This window comes from Panthera leo, chromosome A1 (assembly GCF_018350215.1).
Source record: "Panthera leo isolate Ple1 chromosome A1, P.leo_Ple1_pat1.1, whole genome shotgun sequence".
Classification (NCBI taxonomy): domain Eukaryota; kingdom Metazoa; phylum Chordata; class Mammalia; order Carnivora; family Felidae; genus Panthera; species Panthera leo.
In genome coordinates this window covers 146,731,372-146,750,264 of record NC_056679.1, presented here as the reverse complement: position 1 = coordinate 146,750,264, position 18,893 = coordinate 146,731,372, and the positions used below count along the sequence as shown (strand labels likewise).

At 37.0% G+C, this 18,893-nt stretch overlaps 1 protein-coding gene across 2 annotated transcripts in view; it reads left to right on the top strand.

Annotated features, from left to right (window-relative positions):
* The window catches only part of HAPLN1 (hyaluronan and proteoglycan link protein 1), a 72,695-nt gene extending 54,475 nt beyond the window's left edge, over window positions 1–18,220 (top strand). For both annotated transcript variants that reach the window (XM_042942898.1, XM_042942905.1), the window contains 3 exons: window positions 3,606–3,977; window positions 12,176–12,478; window positions 14,690–18,220. In XM_042942898.1, coding sequence (XP_042798832.1) covers window positions 3,606–3,977; window positions 12,176–12,478; window positions 14,690–14,979 — 965 coding nt within the window. In that variant the 3' untranslated portion in view covers window positions 14,980–18,220. The remainder of the gene's footprint in view (window positions 1–3,605; window positions 3,978–12,175; window positions 12,479–14,689) is intronic.
* The last annotated feature ends 673 nt before the right edge of the window (window positions 18,221–18,893 follow it).

The following is an 18,893-nucleotide window of genomic DNA, read 5'->3' as shown; positions in this document are numbered from 1 at the left end:
AAATGAATCAACATGAAAAAAAATTTTTTACAAGGCAAACTTCGATTTGTAACACCTTCTCTTTTTTTCTGTTACATACATTTCTTTGGCAATGAACTGCTAAGTAATAATAATAATAGTAATGACACTTTTAAAGGAATGAAAAACAATGGGTAATAGTCCAATACCATATTTCTAAATTGTTTCTCTGCAACTAATTGCTTTTGTCCTATTGTTTAAAAGACTTCATATAAATTACACAGCAATGCAAAGATCTGTTGTTTGGTCATGCCGATGCTTTAATAATTTGGTGAAACTGAATGATGTCCTCTAGATTTCACAGCAGAATCTGTAAAATAATAATGAGGGCCTGCTGTTTCCCCTGGAGACAACTGTGGTCTTTGAAGGGCATCAAATCTGTCAAGTCACTGTCTTGGACACTAATAGAAATAGGAAATTTCTGTTACTTACAAATTAAACTTTAAAAAAAAAATCCAGTCCTTCCTAATGAGCATATGTATGTTGCCTAGTTTTATTCTTTCATACTTTTTATTAAAAAAAAAAAAAGGAAACCAAGCAATTCTCATTCTGATGATCAAAGTTGATTTTTATCCCTTGTTTTTTATTTGCTTTGCAACTGCCTACTTATCAAACAGGCTGATTTAAACATTAATTTCAAGGCACTTAGGTGTTTGCATCCAATGATGAGATTCAAGACTTACCCTAGACAAGATGGGTGCAAAATTTGTCATGCGCACACTTGATTCCCTTTTCTGTTCTTTGTATCTGCCTTCTCCCCTCTCTAGCTGATGTTTCCTGGCTGACCCCTAACATGATTGCCTGTCATGAGGAGCCTGGCAAGAATCTTAAACTGAATGTTCTCATGAGGCAGACCAGTCAGTCAAACACCCCGAGCTCCTGACTCACTGGCCAGTGCTCCTTCCTACATTTCACTTGTTCTGCAACAGATCACTCTCACCAACGATCCTCAGTGCTGTATCATGTGCAGTGTCAATCTTCTAAAAACAAGCAAACAAACAAAAAACCATTGTTCTCAATGCCAGGCTGGGGGTGTAGGCTAATGAACATTGATGGCCCTCAGTCACCCAATGTGTTACATATTGCACATCTTTCTTAGAGTTCTTTGAATTTCAGCCACAGACTTGTGGCATTGATTACCACAACACCCCAACCTCCCTTCCCAAAAAACAAGAATGGTAGAATTTTATACATTCTGACAGCCTTGTTAGAAAAATTATTTTGTGGGAAATCAGTGGATTTTTGGTGTCTGTTCAATTCTCAATATTTTACCACATAAATCATCACCTACTCACAATGTTGGATTATAAGCAAATAGTACCTAAAAAAAAAAATCAGAAACCTGTAATTCTAAAATACTACGAGATGATGTGCAGGTAACCACAGGAAAAAAAAATTAGAAGTCTCAGTCCCTTGTACAAGGGTTTTGATCTTTGCTTGAACTCTTTAATTTATGAAACACTCAGACCTTGTATTCATTCTGGAACACCTTATGATTATGTAAAACCACACAATAATTTCTACATCTCCTTTATGACACAAGTGGCATTTTATGTATTTGTCACCCCACATGGTTCATAACTTTATAAGTAGAACTGTGGAAGGTTAATATATGCCAAAATTAGGCTCAATATCAGGCAATACCATATTTGAGAAATACTGTGCAAAATCTATGCAGTAGGAAGAGTCAGCAGTGAGTGCACGCTTACTTTTGGTCAGACATAATTCTAAGTATAAGAATACTTAATAATATCCCCTATCCCTGTGTATTTGGACATTGGTTTTAACTTCAAAGTGAAAGCCTTCAAAGAATCATGAGACTGCAACCTCCTGGAGCAGGTGTCCTTCCAGGAACCAGGTAGGAGATGTTCCCTACACCCTTCAGGCTCTACTGAGCAGTCGACAGCACTTTCCTCCTCCCAGAAAGAAGATACTTGGATGCACTCATTAGGGATGTTGTAGGGGAAAAAAATTATACGTAGGGTAGAGTTGGGTAGATTTACCATTCATCCCTTATGATTCTATGATCCTAAATAAAAAGATAAAGAATAAAATCTAAAGGAAATGCTTAATGAGCTGGATTTATGATTCATTTTAATTAAGCCATTATCCTTATTTTATTATCTATTCCAAGTGGAGGCATTAATGGCTTAAACTTTTCCGTTTCTGAGCATTGGGCTGACTTCTAAATGAAATATATTCATTTTAAAATACTCATTGCTATATGATAAAAATAAAAGTACCATCTCTATTCCTCATGCTTTTTATTTTAAAATCTGAATCCTATGTATGCCATTAAATAAGTAAGGCATGGATCTGTCCAGAGGTGAGTGGGTACTCTTCCTGACCTGTATATGTTAAATGACTGATGGCCAAGGTTTATTCACTACATGCCTGCCGCAGGCAGGAAGAGTTGCAGAACTTCGTGAAAGGTAGCTTTTGGCAAGCTTCGAAAGCTGTGTGGAGATGAGAAGGCGTGTGTGTCCTAGAGGTTTTCAATTGCTTTCTCATTTTCAAATGTTGCACGTCCTCAAGAGACCTTGTCAAGGTCAAAAGCACAATGAGCTAACCAGGGGAAACCCCAGAGAAAGCCAAGATGTGAAAATAACAGCTGGCTCCCTAGAGAACAGGAGCCTTGCTGGTTTGGCAGGCTTGGACTCTTGCGGTGCTCTCTGGAAGGCTCTCTTGTTCTTGGGGGAGGGAGGAGGGAAACCAAAGGGCAAGAAGAAGAAAGGTGGGAGCAATAAGATAAACTATAAAACAAAATGTAGCAGAAAGCAAAGACAAGAAGTAGAAGGAGATTTTAAGGGTACAAAAGAACCAGTAATTTTTTGGTTAATCAGAAAATAACATGTAACTTTGGATATACTTTTAACATTCAAGTTTTAAGGGATATATTTCAAAACCTGAATCTCTTTAAAGCATTGGCTGAAAGTACCTTTCCGATGTCTAGTCTTCATATGAAAATAAAATATATACATACTGCTTGAAATGCTCCAGAATGTCATATTACAAGTGTATATTTGAATAAAAGCCACATATGTGAGGATATTCTAAGTTCTTTGCCCAGAACAGTGCAATGAAAACTGATCATGTAGTTTTATATTCTTCCCATAAATAAAATAGAGATTTATTATATTAGAAATCTTAGGTGTTGTGTTTGAAATCTTGAGATGTTTTGGTTTATATTGATGAAATTAGTCATGGAACTATGCCATTTCTCTTGGTCTTGTTTCTACATTTTCGATATTGAAATGTAGAAAAAAGTAAATGGAATTTGCTATTAAATTATCAAATTTTGATGACTGTGGAGTTTTCTACTCAATACTTCTCAATTAATATAATTAACACCCTTCTTTTTTTCAGTGGTTTCAAATGCATGACTCCCTTATAGATGCCCTCTAGGTATTAGAGGTAACTTTCTATGTGCTTCAAAAAAGATTGTGTTCAAGAATGCAGAGAAGCTTTGTCAGATACCCTGTATAGATATATAGATAGCATATTTCATTTTATTTTTTTAAAAAAGTCTACAAGCATCTTAATGGTTCTTTTCTTTTCTTTTCTTTCTTTCTTTTTTTTTTTAATAGCAGAAAATGGCCCCCGTCTACTCGTAGAAGCAGAACAAACCAAGGTGTTCTCACATAGAGGTGGCAATGTTACACTGCCATGTAAATTTTATCGAGACCCTACAGCATTTGGCTCAGGAACCCACAAAATCCGAATCAAGTGGACCAAGCTAACTTCAGATTACCTCAAGGAAGTGGACGTTTTTGTTTCCATGGGATATCACAAGAAAGCCTATGCAGGCTACCAGGGCAGAGTGTTTCTGAAGGGAGGCAGTGATAATGATGCTTCTCTGGTGATCGCAGACCTCACCCTGGAGGATTATGGGAGATATAAGTGTGAGGTGATTGAAGGATTAGAAGATGATACTGCTGTGGTAGCATTAGATTTGCAAGGTAGGTACCTATAAATCATGTTAAGCTTGGAAATGATAATTAATCATTTTTCATGATGAGTAATGTCTAGTGGTTACCACAGTGATAATGTGAGAACTCAAAAGTCCATGAATGGAATGCTTCTGCTCTTTTGTGTTTTGCAGTCTGTCACTGATTCCAGCTTTCATATTTGAAATGTACACACAATGGTTATACGTAAAAGTGAAGCTATTTGCAAGTAGGAGAAACGTGCAGTGGAACTGAATTAACAATACTTGGAAACTGCCTTATGCTATTCAAAATTTAAATCTCATTACATAGTTATTGAGAAATTCAGATTGAATGCATTTTTATTATGCTTCTAAAATTATCTCAGTTTCAAATAATGCCAACTTTTGTGAAGGACATCTGCTAGCTAAAATACATGTAATCGTATTCTATCAACTAACTGAAAACTTAATTTAACAAAAAAGTGCCCTCCAGATTTACTTAAATAAATAAGTAAAGAAGTAAACATTTTTAATGGTCCAGACTCTTTTAGACACTGAATACCACGTATTCAAGGCATTCTGGAGGAATTTTATTTCTTAAATAGGCAATCTTTTCAGTAGTTTTAAAAACCAAAGTGTGAAGAATGCTAAACAATAAAAAGTGCCCTCGCCATCCCACCTCCCCTCTGCCCAAAGCCCATCGTCTATATGCCCCACTAACAGGGAAACTCCTCTCTGTTTCTCATATCTCAAAATATCTCATATTCACGAATTTCAGTGTTTCTTTACACTGAAGGATGACTAATGGCTATATTGTTGGAATACTTTCCGTCCTTAGGCACATAAACTATAGGTATATGTTTGTTAGAAGCTCCTTTCACATCTAGGACAGACTTGTGCCTTTTCCACACGTGTGTTGGTTCATTAACACATCACTGAAGATGTGACCTTCTGAATCCTATAGAATCCCATCACACGTATGGAGATTTATTAGCTTTATGTATCTAATAAATTGCACAGTATCATAAAGTACATCTTTGTGACCTTCTCTTGTGTTTTAGTTGTACTTCTTGGCTCCTGATTATATGTCACCTTGTACTTTCAGTTTTTATTGATTTACATTAATATCCATAAACATTAGCATTATTCAAGATAAAAGAAGTGATTGGCTTAGAGAAGACTGTTAACCATCAAATATGAATTGACAGCCAATTTCCTTTATCAAAGGGGCATCAGACAGTGGACGGAGCCTTGAGCTAGTAGTCCCAAGACTCTTAGGTTAGTCCCAGCTCTGCCAGTATGAGTTTTATAACTGGGGAAAGTTATTTATACTTACTGTACCTGGCTTCCTTTTCTACGAATAATAGGTTGAACTGTTACTACCCATCGAGTTACTTTTTCTTCTAAAATTCTATTTCTATACCATGTATTTCCTAAACCCAAGTAATTCACATACCATATTTACTGTCTCTCCACATTTATTTTAAAATGAAATTTTAAGTGAATAGAAACCCATATAACTCACCAGAAATAGAAGGACACCATAAAAATAAATACAACTAATATAAGATACTTCTATCTTCCACCTGGATACCTGCGTGCTAATAGCTTTGAGCATGAAACCTGCTCTACCTTTGTTTGAAAAGGAGATTCATGTGTTAGAGGATGAGGCACTCTAAGGTCAAGCTGAGACTGTACTCAAGACATAATTAGAGGTGCTGAAAAGGAACTATAAGAAGAATAATTTTTTCCTGCCTAGGCCCTGCACCATCCCAAATCATCATGCTTTCCGCCCTACTGGAACACTTCCATACCATATAACCCATAAGCATACGAGCCAAGCAAATGTGTCCAAGAAACCAATTTAACTGATAAATATTTTTCCAAGGACTGTTTTGGTGCCAGGAGATATAAAGATTTCCAAGCCTTGGTTCTTTTAATTCAAAAGTCTTACAGGCCATTAAAGATCCTAATATACTTTACAAAGTAAGTATTTTAAAATAAGGCAGAAGTTATAATTTCGTAGGTCAACTACACTTCAATTAAAATAAATAAATGAAATCAGGTAGAATTTGGTAAAGTAAGTGGGTACAAACCAGTTGCTATAATCGTGCTCACTATGTATTTTGCCCACTTGCAGTAATCCCACTTGACAGATGAGACTTAGGGAAAACTCCTTTTCTAAGGTAACATGGCCAGTGGTAAGAGCTAGAATTAGAATTTGATACCAAGGCATTGGAAGAAGCCTATGCCTTTATCCACTATGATCCAGGGATTCACGGGAAGGAGAAATTCTCTGTTGGAGAGAAGACCAGAGGCTTCAAAAAGACAGCAGTCTTTGGCAGCTCCCCGCTTGAGAGGATTCCTAAAGGTCCCAGAGTTATTTGGGGGATAACCGACAAACTATCTTTCGGTCATACTGCATTAATTGGTGTACTCATGGTAGCTGTTAAAATTCCCCTCACTGCAGGTAGTGTTTTTCCATCTTTCTTGTGTGCTACAGAAAGGGTAGAAGCCATCAGTAACCAGTGGACCTGCCTTGAAAAAGCTAACATTTTAACATTTAACCTCATATACATGAATCCATTTCTAAACAAGTGAAGAAAATACAAATCTTCAGAGAATAAGATCAGAGTTCTATCTCGTACCTTCTGCCTCCTCTCCTAAGCTGTGATGTTTTCACAGCACCTTACACAGCTTTCCATTTAGCTCTCATCACATTTTGTCTTGTAAATATTTGTAAACTTGCTTGTCTCCACTTGCTAACTACAATCTACTTGAGGGCAGTCAAGTGCCAAGAATAAAATTAGTGCTCAGTAAATAGTTTACAAGTGATTGAATGTTAGATAAAAGGGGTTTAAACTTTTAAATACAGAAAACAAAATATGCCTGCCATGCAGGGGCCATGAAAAGTAGGAAGCAACACTTGATTTGGACCATGAAAGATGAAAGAGTCCTTCCAAAGGGTAGAGAGTGTGAAAAAGCAAGGGAGAGGGCATTGTGGGCATGAGAGAGAAACTCCTGAAAGGTAAACATGTGAACACCAGATGCCATAGACAGTCAGCATCCACCTGGACTGGGTTAGGGCTCTAAGCTCAGCAATAGGGTGGGATACAAATTTTTATTATAGCCAATTTCAAATATTTGGAAAAGTAGAAACACTGACCCCCCATATACTATTGTCCAGCTTCAGAAATTATGATGATGGCATCTCATTTTATCTTGCTTTATATAACCCTATTTCTACTGAATATTTTTCAAGAAAAACTCAGAAAGCATATTATTTTATCTACACCCGCTGCAAGAAGAGATAAGGACACATATTTTAAAATGCAATTGCACACAAAAAATTTAAGCTAACCCTTGGAGGATAAAATTTCAGGAGCTTGCTTGCTGCCTGAAAGTGACTTGATAGTTTCCACATAGTCTGGGATAGAGGAGCAAGGTGTGTTTTAAAGGCTCAAATAAACTGCATGTGCAAAAGCAAGCTTGCAGTTACCACTTACTAGCTCCACCCCAGTTTTTGACTTTTTTTCATCATTTACATTCTTAATGTCACCATCTACCAATCAGGCAGCTTTCACTCAAGCTCCTTGTCAATGTTCTCATGTGCATAAATAAGAGCACGAAAAACTAATATCATTTTAAATGTCATGACTATGCTGCCTTTTCAACTGTAATTGTAACAATGTCTTAAATTATATTGGGCCTTTATTAGAGACTAAATGCTATGTTCTCCAAAGAATTTTTCTAATTAGGAAAAAATCATTCTTCTTCAAGATGTCCAAATTATATGCTTTGTATTTATGTTCCAAGATTTTATTCTGTCTTGGATTCAAACTGCATATCAAATCATGAGCTGTCTTCAGTAACAGGCACACCCCAAACCTGTATCCTAGAGAACCGAGTACAGTGCCTTGCTCTTAGTTGTGACTTAGGAACTTTTTGAATCACACTGACAAAAAAAAATTATACATTTTTTTGAGAGACTGAACTACATGTAAATTGGAGTTAGCCGTGCAAACAATTTCTTCATATAGAATCTTGGGTAGGGTAACACCCTCTGATTACTCCCGATTACCCACTGTGCCCAAAACAGCACCCAACAAGAGAATAGCCTCATGTCAATATAATGAAGAAATTCATGTCACCAGAAATTAATGAATAACTGGGTCTGCAGAAATCATCTCAGCAATCAACACATATATAAATAAAGATACGAAAAAGACATTGATGTTTGTGCTTCCGACATTCCACCGTATTGGTTTTCCACTGGTGACAACAGCTCCAAATATACAAAAATATAGTATGAGAACTTTTACAAATAGAAAAATAATTTCAGATATATATGTGTACAGGATGTGTACAGAACTGATAGGCACTGAAGACAGTAAAATTATACTCCATGATTTCTGTCTTTTTGCTATTGAATATATTTACTTTATAAAGTTACTGAAATTTACATTAGCTTTCATATGGGCCATGGTATGAACATCTTATGTGTCTAACAAATTGTTATTTGCCAACAACTAGGGTGAATTGGACTGCGAAATTATAAATATTAAGGAATGTGTTTTCAAAACATACTTCAACTAACTGAACTTCTCACATCATTTGATATTATTCTTTTCCATACAATGTATCATTCTTATTAATCTCCTTTGTCGTGATACATACCAGCCCTTCATGGGAAAAGATATGGTTTTTGATAACATTTTGACATATAACTATAAAATAATCATACGTGGAAAATAATCACACACCCTTGGTGTCACCTGTGTAAGTGTAACCTTTCTTATTTTTGTAATGCTGGATGAAAGCAATAACCATTTGCTCCATAATTCAGCTGTAGGAATTACACATTTTTCCACAGAGCCAAGGTTTCTGCAATTATAGTCTTAGATATTAAAATATTAACTCGATGGAAGCAAAACAAGTAAATAAATAAAATGCTAACAAACATGTAGTTTCAGAAATGCCCCTGCTTGTAAGAATCAAGATTATTGAAATGTGTCCACCCAATGTGCTCAATACAGTGAAACTTCTACAACTTTGGCTAAGACATAGAAAATGACCCTGATTTGCCTGGAATGTATTATTTCCATAATCATCAAACATTAAAATTCAAGTAAATCTTTTGAGTTGGTATAACAATAAGTTGACCATTTATTCCTACAATTAAAAAATAATAAAGTTGTCATATAGGGTTTCACTTTGATTTTAAGAAGGGGTTGCATGAAGTTATGTTAAATTTGGAAAGAACTTAAATAAAAATACAGTACACTAAATTTGGAACTGAATCAATCGTGTTTCAGTAACATTCAATTGTTCATCAAGAATAACCACTAAAGAAAATTTTTTCCTAATGTCCATGATAGTCCACCAAATATACCACAGTGAGTTTAAACCAGAAAGGTTGTCTAGGTCTTTAAAATTATTACAAATTAAAATATCCTACATTCTCCACTATTTCCATCTTGAGACATCTGGGAAACAAAATCCAACCCAAATGGTTTCTTTCTCCAGATTGAAACACTTTGAGATTTTCCTTTCACTTGGGGTCTAGCTGCCAAGGAAATCTCTACTGGATAAATTAATTGTTTCTCTTTTCATTGGCATTGCTGGAGTTCTGAGCAAAGAGGACGAAAGGCATGAGGGGACAGGCAGGGCTACAGCAGATCCTTCCAGCACTAACTGGGGTTCTTAGCTGGATGCCTGGAAATAGGTCTTCTTAGATAGAACCATCTCAGGCTCCCCTCCACCCCCATCACTGCAGGGGGCAGTGGTAACTGACAGAGTCTTTTCCTCCTTCCTTTTGGCTCTGATTCAGCTTACAGATCCCTCAGCCAAGAACCTGAGAAGGCAGGATGAGATCAGGAAGCCTTCCTGGATCTCTGCCTCCAGTGAAGAGTGCCAGCTGGACTGCCCTAGAGGGACAAACGTGTCCTGCAGAGGCCCTGGGTGGACAGGACTTGATTTAGGCTATTGAAATTTCTTCTTGTAGAGTCTTCCAGGACAACTTATAAAAGAAAACATTTCCTGTGTCCTGGTTACACTATTAGTCAATTGTACATTCATCTTGAATAGGGTCTGCGGTCTCATAAAATAGCACTTGTGATATAACCTACCAATTACTGTGTCAGTGGGACAATTTTTCATATTCCACATGCTCAAGTATTAATCATTTCTAATTATAGTAAAAAATCCAAGGCAAGGCCTTGAATAACCACTCTAAATTAATAGTCTTTTATTTATTTATTTATTTATTTATTTATTTATTTATTTATTTATAATGTTTATTTTTGAAAGAGAGAGAGAATGAGTGGGGAAGGGGCAGAGAGAGGGGGACAGAGGGCTCTGTGCTTACAGCAATGAGCTTGATGTGGGGCTTGAACTCATGAACCATGAGATCATGACCTGAGCCAAAGTCCAATGCTCGACTGACTGAGCCACCCAGGTGTACCCCCTTTTTTTAATGTTTGTAAATTAACAGTCTTTTATGGGGAGACATTTTGATGCAGTGGTCTTTCTTAAAGTCCGGCAAATGATACAACTTTGCTTCCTTGTGATGTAATTATTATCCTTTAAGGAAATTGTACAGAAAGTTATGAGAGGGTTCAATGACCGCTAGTGATGATCTGACCAAAAAGAATGCTTTTGGAAAGTAATTGCATCTTCCCAGGCAAAGTCAAGTGCCGAAGTCACACTGTTCACATTTGTTAAGTGCTTTTGCATTCTCAAATATTTTACTTAATTCTTTGGCATTAACTCAAAAGATGTTTATTCTGTATCTACCTTGTATAGGACAAGTTTTGGGAAGGTTTTTCTATTTTTCAATTTGCAATAAAGAATGTTTTTAAAAGCTAGTTTCAAATTTCAATATACGAATATGAAAGCTGAAAAATAGTAATAGAAATATTTTTAAATGAAACCTTTCATTTTAGCTGCACCATTCAAGGACAGAAAAATTAAAATAAGATTAAGGGCTACACTAAAAGTTGAAATGGATAAGAGTCACAGGAAGCCTGGGTGGCTCAGATAGTTGAGCGTCTGACTTCAGCTCAGGTCCTGATTTCGCCGTTCAAGAGTTCGAGCCCCAGTTCGGGCTCTGTGCTGACAACTCACAATCTGAAGCCTGCTTCAGATTCTGCCTCTCTCTCTATCTCTGCCCCTCCCCCACGCGCGCTCTCTCTCTCTCTCTCTCTCTCAAAAATAAATAAGGGGCGCCTGGGTGGCTCAGTCAGTTAAGCGGCCGACTTCGGCTCAGGTCATGATCTCGCAGTCCGTGAGTTCGAGCCCCGCATCGGGCTCTGTGCTGACAGCACAGAGCCTGGAGCCTGTTTCAGATTCTGTGTCTCCTTCTCTCTGACCCTCCCCCATTCATGCTCTGACTCTCTCTGTCTCAAAAATAAATAAATAAATAAATAAAATTTTTTTTTTTTTTAAATAAATAAATAAATAAATAAATAAACAGAAAAAAAAGGATAAAGTCAGGATACTCTCTATGGAGGTTGTGCTACACTGGAAAGAATTATCTTATTAATATGAAGTATGGGTGCTTAATTAGGTTTTTGCTAGACATGTAAACTCACTTTAGAGTTTCTCCAAATAAGAAACCTCCTAAATGAAAATTTCTTCTCTGTAAGTTTTAGAAACATATGTAAAAGCAAGTATATACCTACATTTGAATCATTTGTTACCGTGTTTGTTCATACATTTAAAAGGCTATATTAAACAAATTACTAATTATATAAGAAAGATTACTAAGAAAAACATGGAAAAAACAAAATACCTTCTCTCTGAGCACTGTTTCTATACCCTCTACCACTATTAGTATTCAATATTGACTTTTTCCCAGCTGAAAAGGACTCAGTAGAAATCCCTTTTAAGATTAGTGACTAGTAGCAGAAGGTAAATTCTCAAGGGAGGCTATTTGAAAAACATAACCTGTGGATGAATCATTCCAGCAAAGAGAATTTTAAGGCTTGGATTGAGCTCTTAGCAAAAGGGTAAAATCACCGAAGTTATGAAAAAGCATAGCTGACTATGACATGCTCAGAGCTGAGACACTGTTGATGAGGAAAAGGGACCGTGAGAAACCATTTCAAGTTGACCAAAAACTGCAACTTCATTGGATGGAGATTCTGTTAGGTTTTCACCAATCAAGTGGCATTTGCTCAGAGTTGTTCCTTTTTGTACCACTAATCCCTTGGCCTCTCCTTTGGACAGGTGTGGTGTTCCCTTACTTCCCACGACTGGGGCGCTACAATCTCAATTTTCACGAGGCACAGCAGGCTTGTCTGGACCAGGATGCTGTGATTGCCTCCTTTGACCAGCTGTACGACGCCTGGCGGGGCGGGCTGGATTGGTGCAACGCCGGCTGGCTCAGTGACGGGTCTGTGCAATATCCCATCACAAAGCCCAGGGAACCCTGTGGAGGCCAGAACACGGTGCCCGGTGTCAGGAACTACGGGTTTTGGGACAAAGATAAAAGCAGATACGATGTTTTCTGTTTTACATCTAACTTCAATGGTAAGCTATTAACTGTACTGCCTTCTTTCCTATCCTGGGGACCAATGCATACTCTAATGCCACGCTCAACTTTTAATCTTACCAATTAGAAAAGAACATGGTTTTGATACACTGTTCCCGTTTGAACATGTAAAGTTCTTCACTGTCATAATTTTTTAAAATATCCACCCAGGGCAAGCAAAAATGCTTATTGCCACTATTCTTAGGTTTTATTGTATCAGATTATCATAAAATAGTTTAAACTGTAAGGGTTCTCTTTCTTATTGACAAAGATGCTGCTGCCCCTGTGCGCAATACAGATGCGTGCCCTGGGATACAGAGCTCTTAATGAAGTGAAGGTAGCTTCCGAGTCATACTCTCCTTCTCTAAATTACAAAGCCAGTTATGTTCAGGGTTGGTCAGCAAAGCGCACCATCAGGAGAGAGCTCAGAGTAAAGAGAACTTGGCAAGAAAAATTAAGTAGCAGTAACACTGGATGTGAAAGCAGAAGAAGAGAGATCAGGTTGCCTTGGTGTTGCTGATTGCCTTCCATGTAACCCCCAGCCCTGTCTTGCTCCATCCAGAGCCAGCTACGTAATTTGTGGGGCCCAGTGCAAAATGAAAATGAGGGCTCCTCATACAAAAATTAAGAATTTGGGGCACCTGGGTGGCTCAGTCGGTTAAGCGTCCGACTTCAGCTCAGGTCACGATCTCGCGGTCCATGAGTTCGAGCCCCACGTTGGGCTCTGGGCTGATGGCTCAGAGCCTGGAGCCTGCTTCCGGTTCTGTGTCCCCCTCTCTCTCTGACCCTCCTCCATTCATGCTCTGTCTCTCTCTGTCTCAAAAATAAACGTTAAAAAAAAATTTAAGAATTTTAAGATGGTGACAGCAGTAGGTTAAAGCAAGCATGAGGCCCTGTGTAACTGTACAGGTCACACATCCATAAAGCCAACACTGGCCCCATCATTTTATATTTTTGTTCCCTGATGACATGGTTTAGGAAAAATAGCAAGGGATCAGGGATCAACAAACTTTCTGTGAAGAGCCAGATAATAAATATTTTTGGTTTTGTGGGCCACAGGGTCTCTGTTGCAACCAGTCAATGTGGTTTTGTACACTGTAACACAAAACAGCCATAGACAATTCTACACGGATGGGTGTGGCTGTGTTCTAACAAAACTCCAGTGGACTCTTGTGCTCCAGTTTGGGGACCTCTGGTGTGGATGACAGAACGAACCTTGTAGCTAATGTTGCGGTGGCCTCTACCTTCCCTCCAAATCGCATTGTTTTAGTCACGGAAGAATTGGCAAGCATTAATTTATTCTTCAATAATCTGTAGGTAATGGAGGGCAAGAAGACATCACATTGCAAAGGGTAATCAGATAAAAGAGTGTGACTGTATGCTACCTGAAACTAAAAGTCTAAGATAATCTTCATTGTTTCACCACAGTCGGTGTCATACTTCACACATTGTATGCATATTTAATACACATTGAAGGCATCTCAGTAATGAACTTTACTCAGTAAGTGGTGGAGACTAACTTGCTCTTTCTTGTGAAATCAAGATATGGTTAGGTGTCAGGGCTCCCACGGAGAGAAGTTGAAAAAAAAAATTCATTCTCTTTGCTAGTAGGTGAACAGACTGGATTCGCATTCTGAGTCCGTATTATTTATGGCAAGTGACTTCCTGTATTTTTTGCATTTTCATACTGTAGTCTCTGAATAAGAATAATGTCTTATTGATACCTGTAATGAAAAGGACTTGAGGGCTTTTGAGTTTTTTTAAATGGACTTTTATGTCAGGAATGTGTTTTGATCTTTTCACATTCAAATTTTGCCTCTCCAGAAACTTGTGCTGGGGCTCAGTCTTGCTACAGCTAGAATTTAAATAGCTCTTGCTTTTAACATGGAATTCTCGCTCTAGTGCTACAGAAGGGCCCTTTGAGTCACTAATTAGCTAACAGAAACTGCAACTGTCATTTCCCTTTTCTGTTTTCAAGCTATAAAAGGGCATGTCTGAACACATACTAAGGGGCAAGGAATAAGTTAATTTAACAGCAAATGACTGAGGGGCACTACATTAAAGTGACAATCCTATGTTCCCAGAGCTTTATAGACATTGCTCTCTATCCCCCTCCCTCGAGAAACGCTTCCGTTTGGGCTCCTTCGGTCTCTGTACGGCGCAGTCGCAGACAGGCCTTTGACGCGCGCTCTCTCTCTCCTCCTCCACAGGCCGTTTTTACTACCTGATCCACCCCACCAAGCTGACCTATGATGAAGCGGTGCAGGCTTGTCTCAACGATGGTGCTCAGATTGCCAAAGTGGGCCAGATCTTCGCTGCCTGGAAACTTCTGGGATACGACCGCTGTGATGCGGGCTGGTTGGCGGATGGCAGTGTCCGCTACCCCATCTCTAGGCCAAGAAGGCGCTGCAGTCCTACTGAGGCTGCCGTGCGCTTTGTGGGTTTCCCAGACAAAAAGCATAAGCTGTATGGCGTCTACTGCTTCAGAGCATACAACTGAGGGTGCCCCTAGAGCACGCCAGTGTCAAGGTCATTGAGAACATGTGAAAGGTGTTTTTTTTTTTTTCAATACGAACTCATGCAAGTTTTACCAAAACTGTGATAACCCTTTTTTACTTACTGTAAAGAGTCATTTTCATAAAGACCAATTCATCAATTTGGTTTTTTTGTAAAGCTATCACTCAGTATATATTATAAATTAATACAATTTTAAGGGAAGCGCTACACAAGGAGGCTTTAGAGCCAAACTGTTTCGGCTACATCATCCCAGCGAAGTATCCTTTCATGAATGGGGCACACGATAGCTTGAGAATTGCTAGGATTAAATTAAGGGAAGCACGGCTACTCAGAGCAGCAGCTCCCACAAGCACAAATTTTACACATTTGTACAATTTTGAAATGTACTACAATCAGCAAATTAGAGCAACAGATTTGAAATACAGGCTTCTTTACATAAACTGAGATTCTGAGAGATTGCACAAAACTCAGTTACACATGGGACAATCTACACTTTTCTAAAAGATATTATTTCAAGTCTGCAATAGACACAATGTTTTACTCTTAAAAATCCTGCCTTTTGACCAATAAAAATTTAAAAAAATTCATATGGACTCCAATGCATATTAACAAGCACAGTTAAAACTCCTTAATAACCCCATTTATATGAAGTACGAAACGTAAATAAGCAGATAATATTTAACCAGTGAAAGACTCCTATCTTCTTTTAATTAAAATTACACATGCCTGAGAAGAATGGTTCTATCTTTTGAGTAGCTTTACTGAATTATATTTAAATTCTAAGGGCCGTTTGCTAAGCAGCATTAGCATCTACTCAGGGCAGTTATATAGATAAACTGCTGGACAGAAAAATTGTAAAATTTAGCAGCTTGATTTTATGTTAGCCTATGAAATATTATTGTCCTATAAAAATAACTTTAAACTATTTAATATTTCCTTATTTACCTTACATGAATAAAATTTAAATCACCAAAATAATGTATAACTATACACTTGCCTAAACAAATACGGACCCGACATTCAAAATTCTTACTATTCTTATTTGTATGTTTACTAGAAAGCCCAACTGGTGCCTGTGTGGGAGGAAAAAAGTGAACAAGTGGTTCTAAACCTTCCTCCATATAGAAAATGTGGTCAATGATATCACTTTCCTTGCTGGTCGTCATTAGGCTCAAATGAAATGTGGAAGCTCTCAGCAAAGAAAGAGTTTACACTAAAATCTTCAAGGCTGTAAATGAAAGGGTAAGACCAGCTTCAGAAAAACAACTTTAGACATTAGCAGCTCCAATATTAAATAAAGCTCTGTTTTCCTATATTTTTATGACTGTTGAGACCCCGCAGGGACCAATATTTGTATTCAAATTACATTTCATGGTTTCCCATTGTTTCGCAATGAGTTCTAATAAATGGGATTTAGTATAATAATCCAAGTATGACATAGCTGGTATGCTTTCATGAATGTTTTTATGTAGATTTTCCTCCCGTGAACATGAGTAAATAAATCTGTTTCCTGAATTGATTGTGGTTGCATTTAAAGCTCTGTAATAATTCTAATAAATTCACTCTATATAAATGTAGAGTTACATATGTGGAAGGTATAGAACAATCGGAAGTCCATGAAACCATAATTATATCCATACATTATTTAGACAAAATATTGTAAATAAAAGTAGGCCATTTCTTTTGTCGAAGTAGATCTGGGAAATTCCCGATGCTTTAATATTTAAAGAGGACAATGTATGCATGCACTTTTTACATTAGGTTGGATATGCAAATTGTACAAAAATATAAATCCAAAGAGATTGTGAAGTTCAACTCAAACACACTGCTGATATAACTAGAACTCAAACTTCAAAATTAAAAATACCTGAACGGTCTAGGAAAAGATGAATATATTATTTAAAGAGGGGTATCTCCAAAATAACAACTTTAACACCTCCAATACGGGGGTTAGCTTATTGGAGGAAGCCCATACTTGAATGATTATGACCCACATTACAAGAATTTTATTGGAAATCCAAGTGGGAACAAATTTCTGTTGAGGCAGATATATTATTTTCAGTTATTGCTGCAGAACTCTACCTTTATAATATTAAGCATAGTAGTGTTTCTTAACTTTTGAATACTTACTAGTATTGGAATTGGTGCTGATCAAAATCTCTGGAGTGACTGTTAGCTAAATAAAATCTATACTGATTGCACACCATTTTTCCATGCTTGTAAAAAAAGAAAAAAAAGAAAGAAAAAAAAACCTTAACAGAATGAATACTGCTGGGCAGAATTTTTATCTTCTGACTTCCCTCCAAGGATCAGAATCCTCTTATCCCTTTGGACTTCTACCTGAGTAAGGGTTTTTTTAATGTTCTTATTTTGCTGTTTTCCACCAATGTCTATTTTCCTACTTCATTCTCCAAGATATCTCATCAAGAATTTCTAAAAAAGAAAAGTTATCCAAATACAATTCCTAACAGAAAGTCAGCATAGCACTGACAAATTCAGAAATTACTCCTCAGACTAGGGTTCCAAGAGTATCAGAGGGATGAGATGGGAGTCTGGGTTAGGAAATCCTGTTTTGATCATTTTGTCCATAATTAACACTTGTGGCCCATATAAAGAACAAAGTTGATTTGAAAATTCCACTGAGTTACCTACATTTGAAAACACAAAAAGAAATGATTCATATGAAAAGAAGGAATGGAAATGAAAATAAGTCACATTAACACTGGAAACCATCTTTAAATGACTGCTGCCATATTTTATCACAGTAATTTTTAGTCAAATATGGTATTTGTAAATTCAAACTTTCTGTCATAGAAAGGGGGCCGGTACCTGTTAAAGCTTTATTGTATGCAATAATATAGTTGCTTATTATTTTGGCAATTAGAAGTAGACTCAAAAGAGATTCTGATTTGGTTGCTGGCAGCCATACTGGGTTTCTTGATTTCAGTGCTCCAAAGAATATGGTGGTCTCATGGAGTAGCTGACCACTAAGGAGGGGAGGATTAAAAGGGAATGACCTGTCAGTTTTCAGCATAGAATGCATCAAGAACAATCAATGGATAACTGACATAATTTTGTTGATAAGTGAACTGTATCATAGCTCACTACTGCCAGAGCAGCAACGATGTACAACAAAAGAAATGCAAAATTCAAAAGTCATTAAACCACCTGATTAAAAGAACAATCAGTACTTAAAGGCATTTAATACCTACTGAGTACAAATCTGAGGAGAAAAACCAATCTGTATTACCAAAAAAAAAAAAAAAAATGTTTTCATTTTCTGTAAGATACAATGAACTGGTAAACAAACATTAAAAGTCAATTTTGTGTTACTGCAGTATCTTTTGATTCTTCTGAGTTGTAGAATCTTAGCTATTATTCTTCGGTGAAACTCTGTAAGTTACATCATTTCAAGAAAAGACATTTAACCCATTCTTGTTTTCATGCATTTCAGTTCAAATTGTAAACACATAACATTTTCCATTTCCTATTATTTTTGCAAAGCTAAGGGGGGGGAAGGTACATATCTATAATAATGATAAATCAGCAATAGTATGTCCCAAATCTATTGGCTTTTTAAAAATATTTTTATATAACTCAAATATTTTAATTTATTTTCTTCACCAGGTTAGCAATTGCAGAAATCTGTGGTATTGATTAAATTAATGTACTTGAGACACTTTATGACTTCAATTATTAGTACTGAATTAAAAGAAACACCTTTATTTTCATAGTAAAGTTTCTATACTCTAGCAACAAGGAATGTACTTTTCAATGTTTCCATCCCTTCCCTGAATTTTCAACATGGAAAATAGTTTCTGGAGAGTGCTAGTATATAGAAATAGATTCTTGGATACAGAGGCTGTTGCTGGTACAATGAATGACTTGAATTCAAAC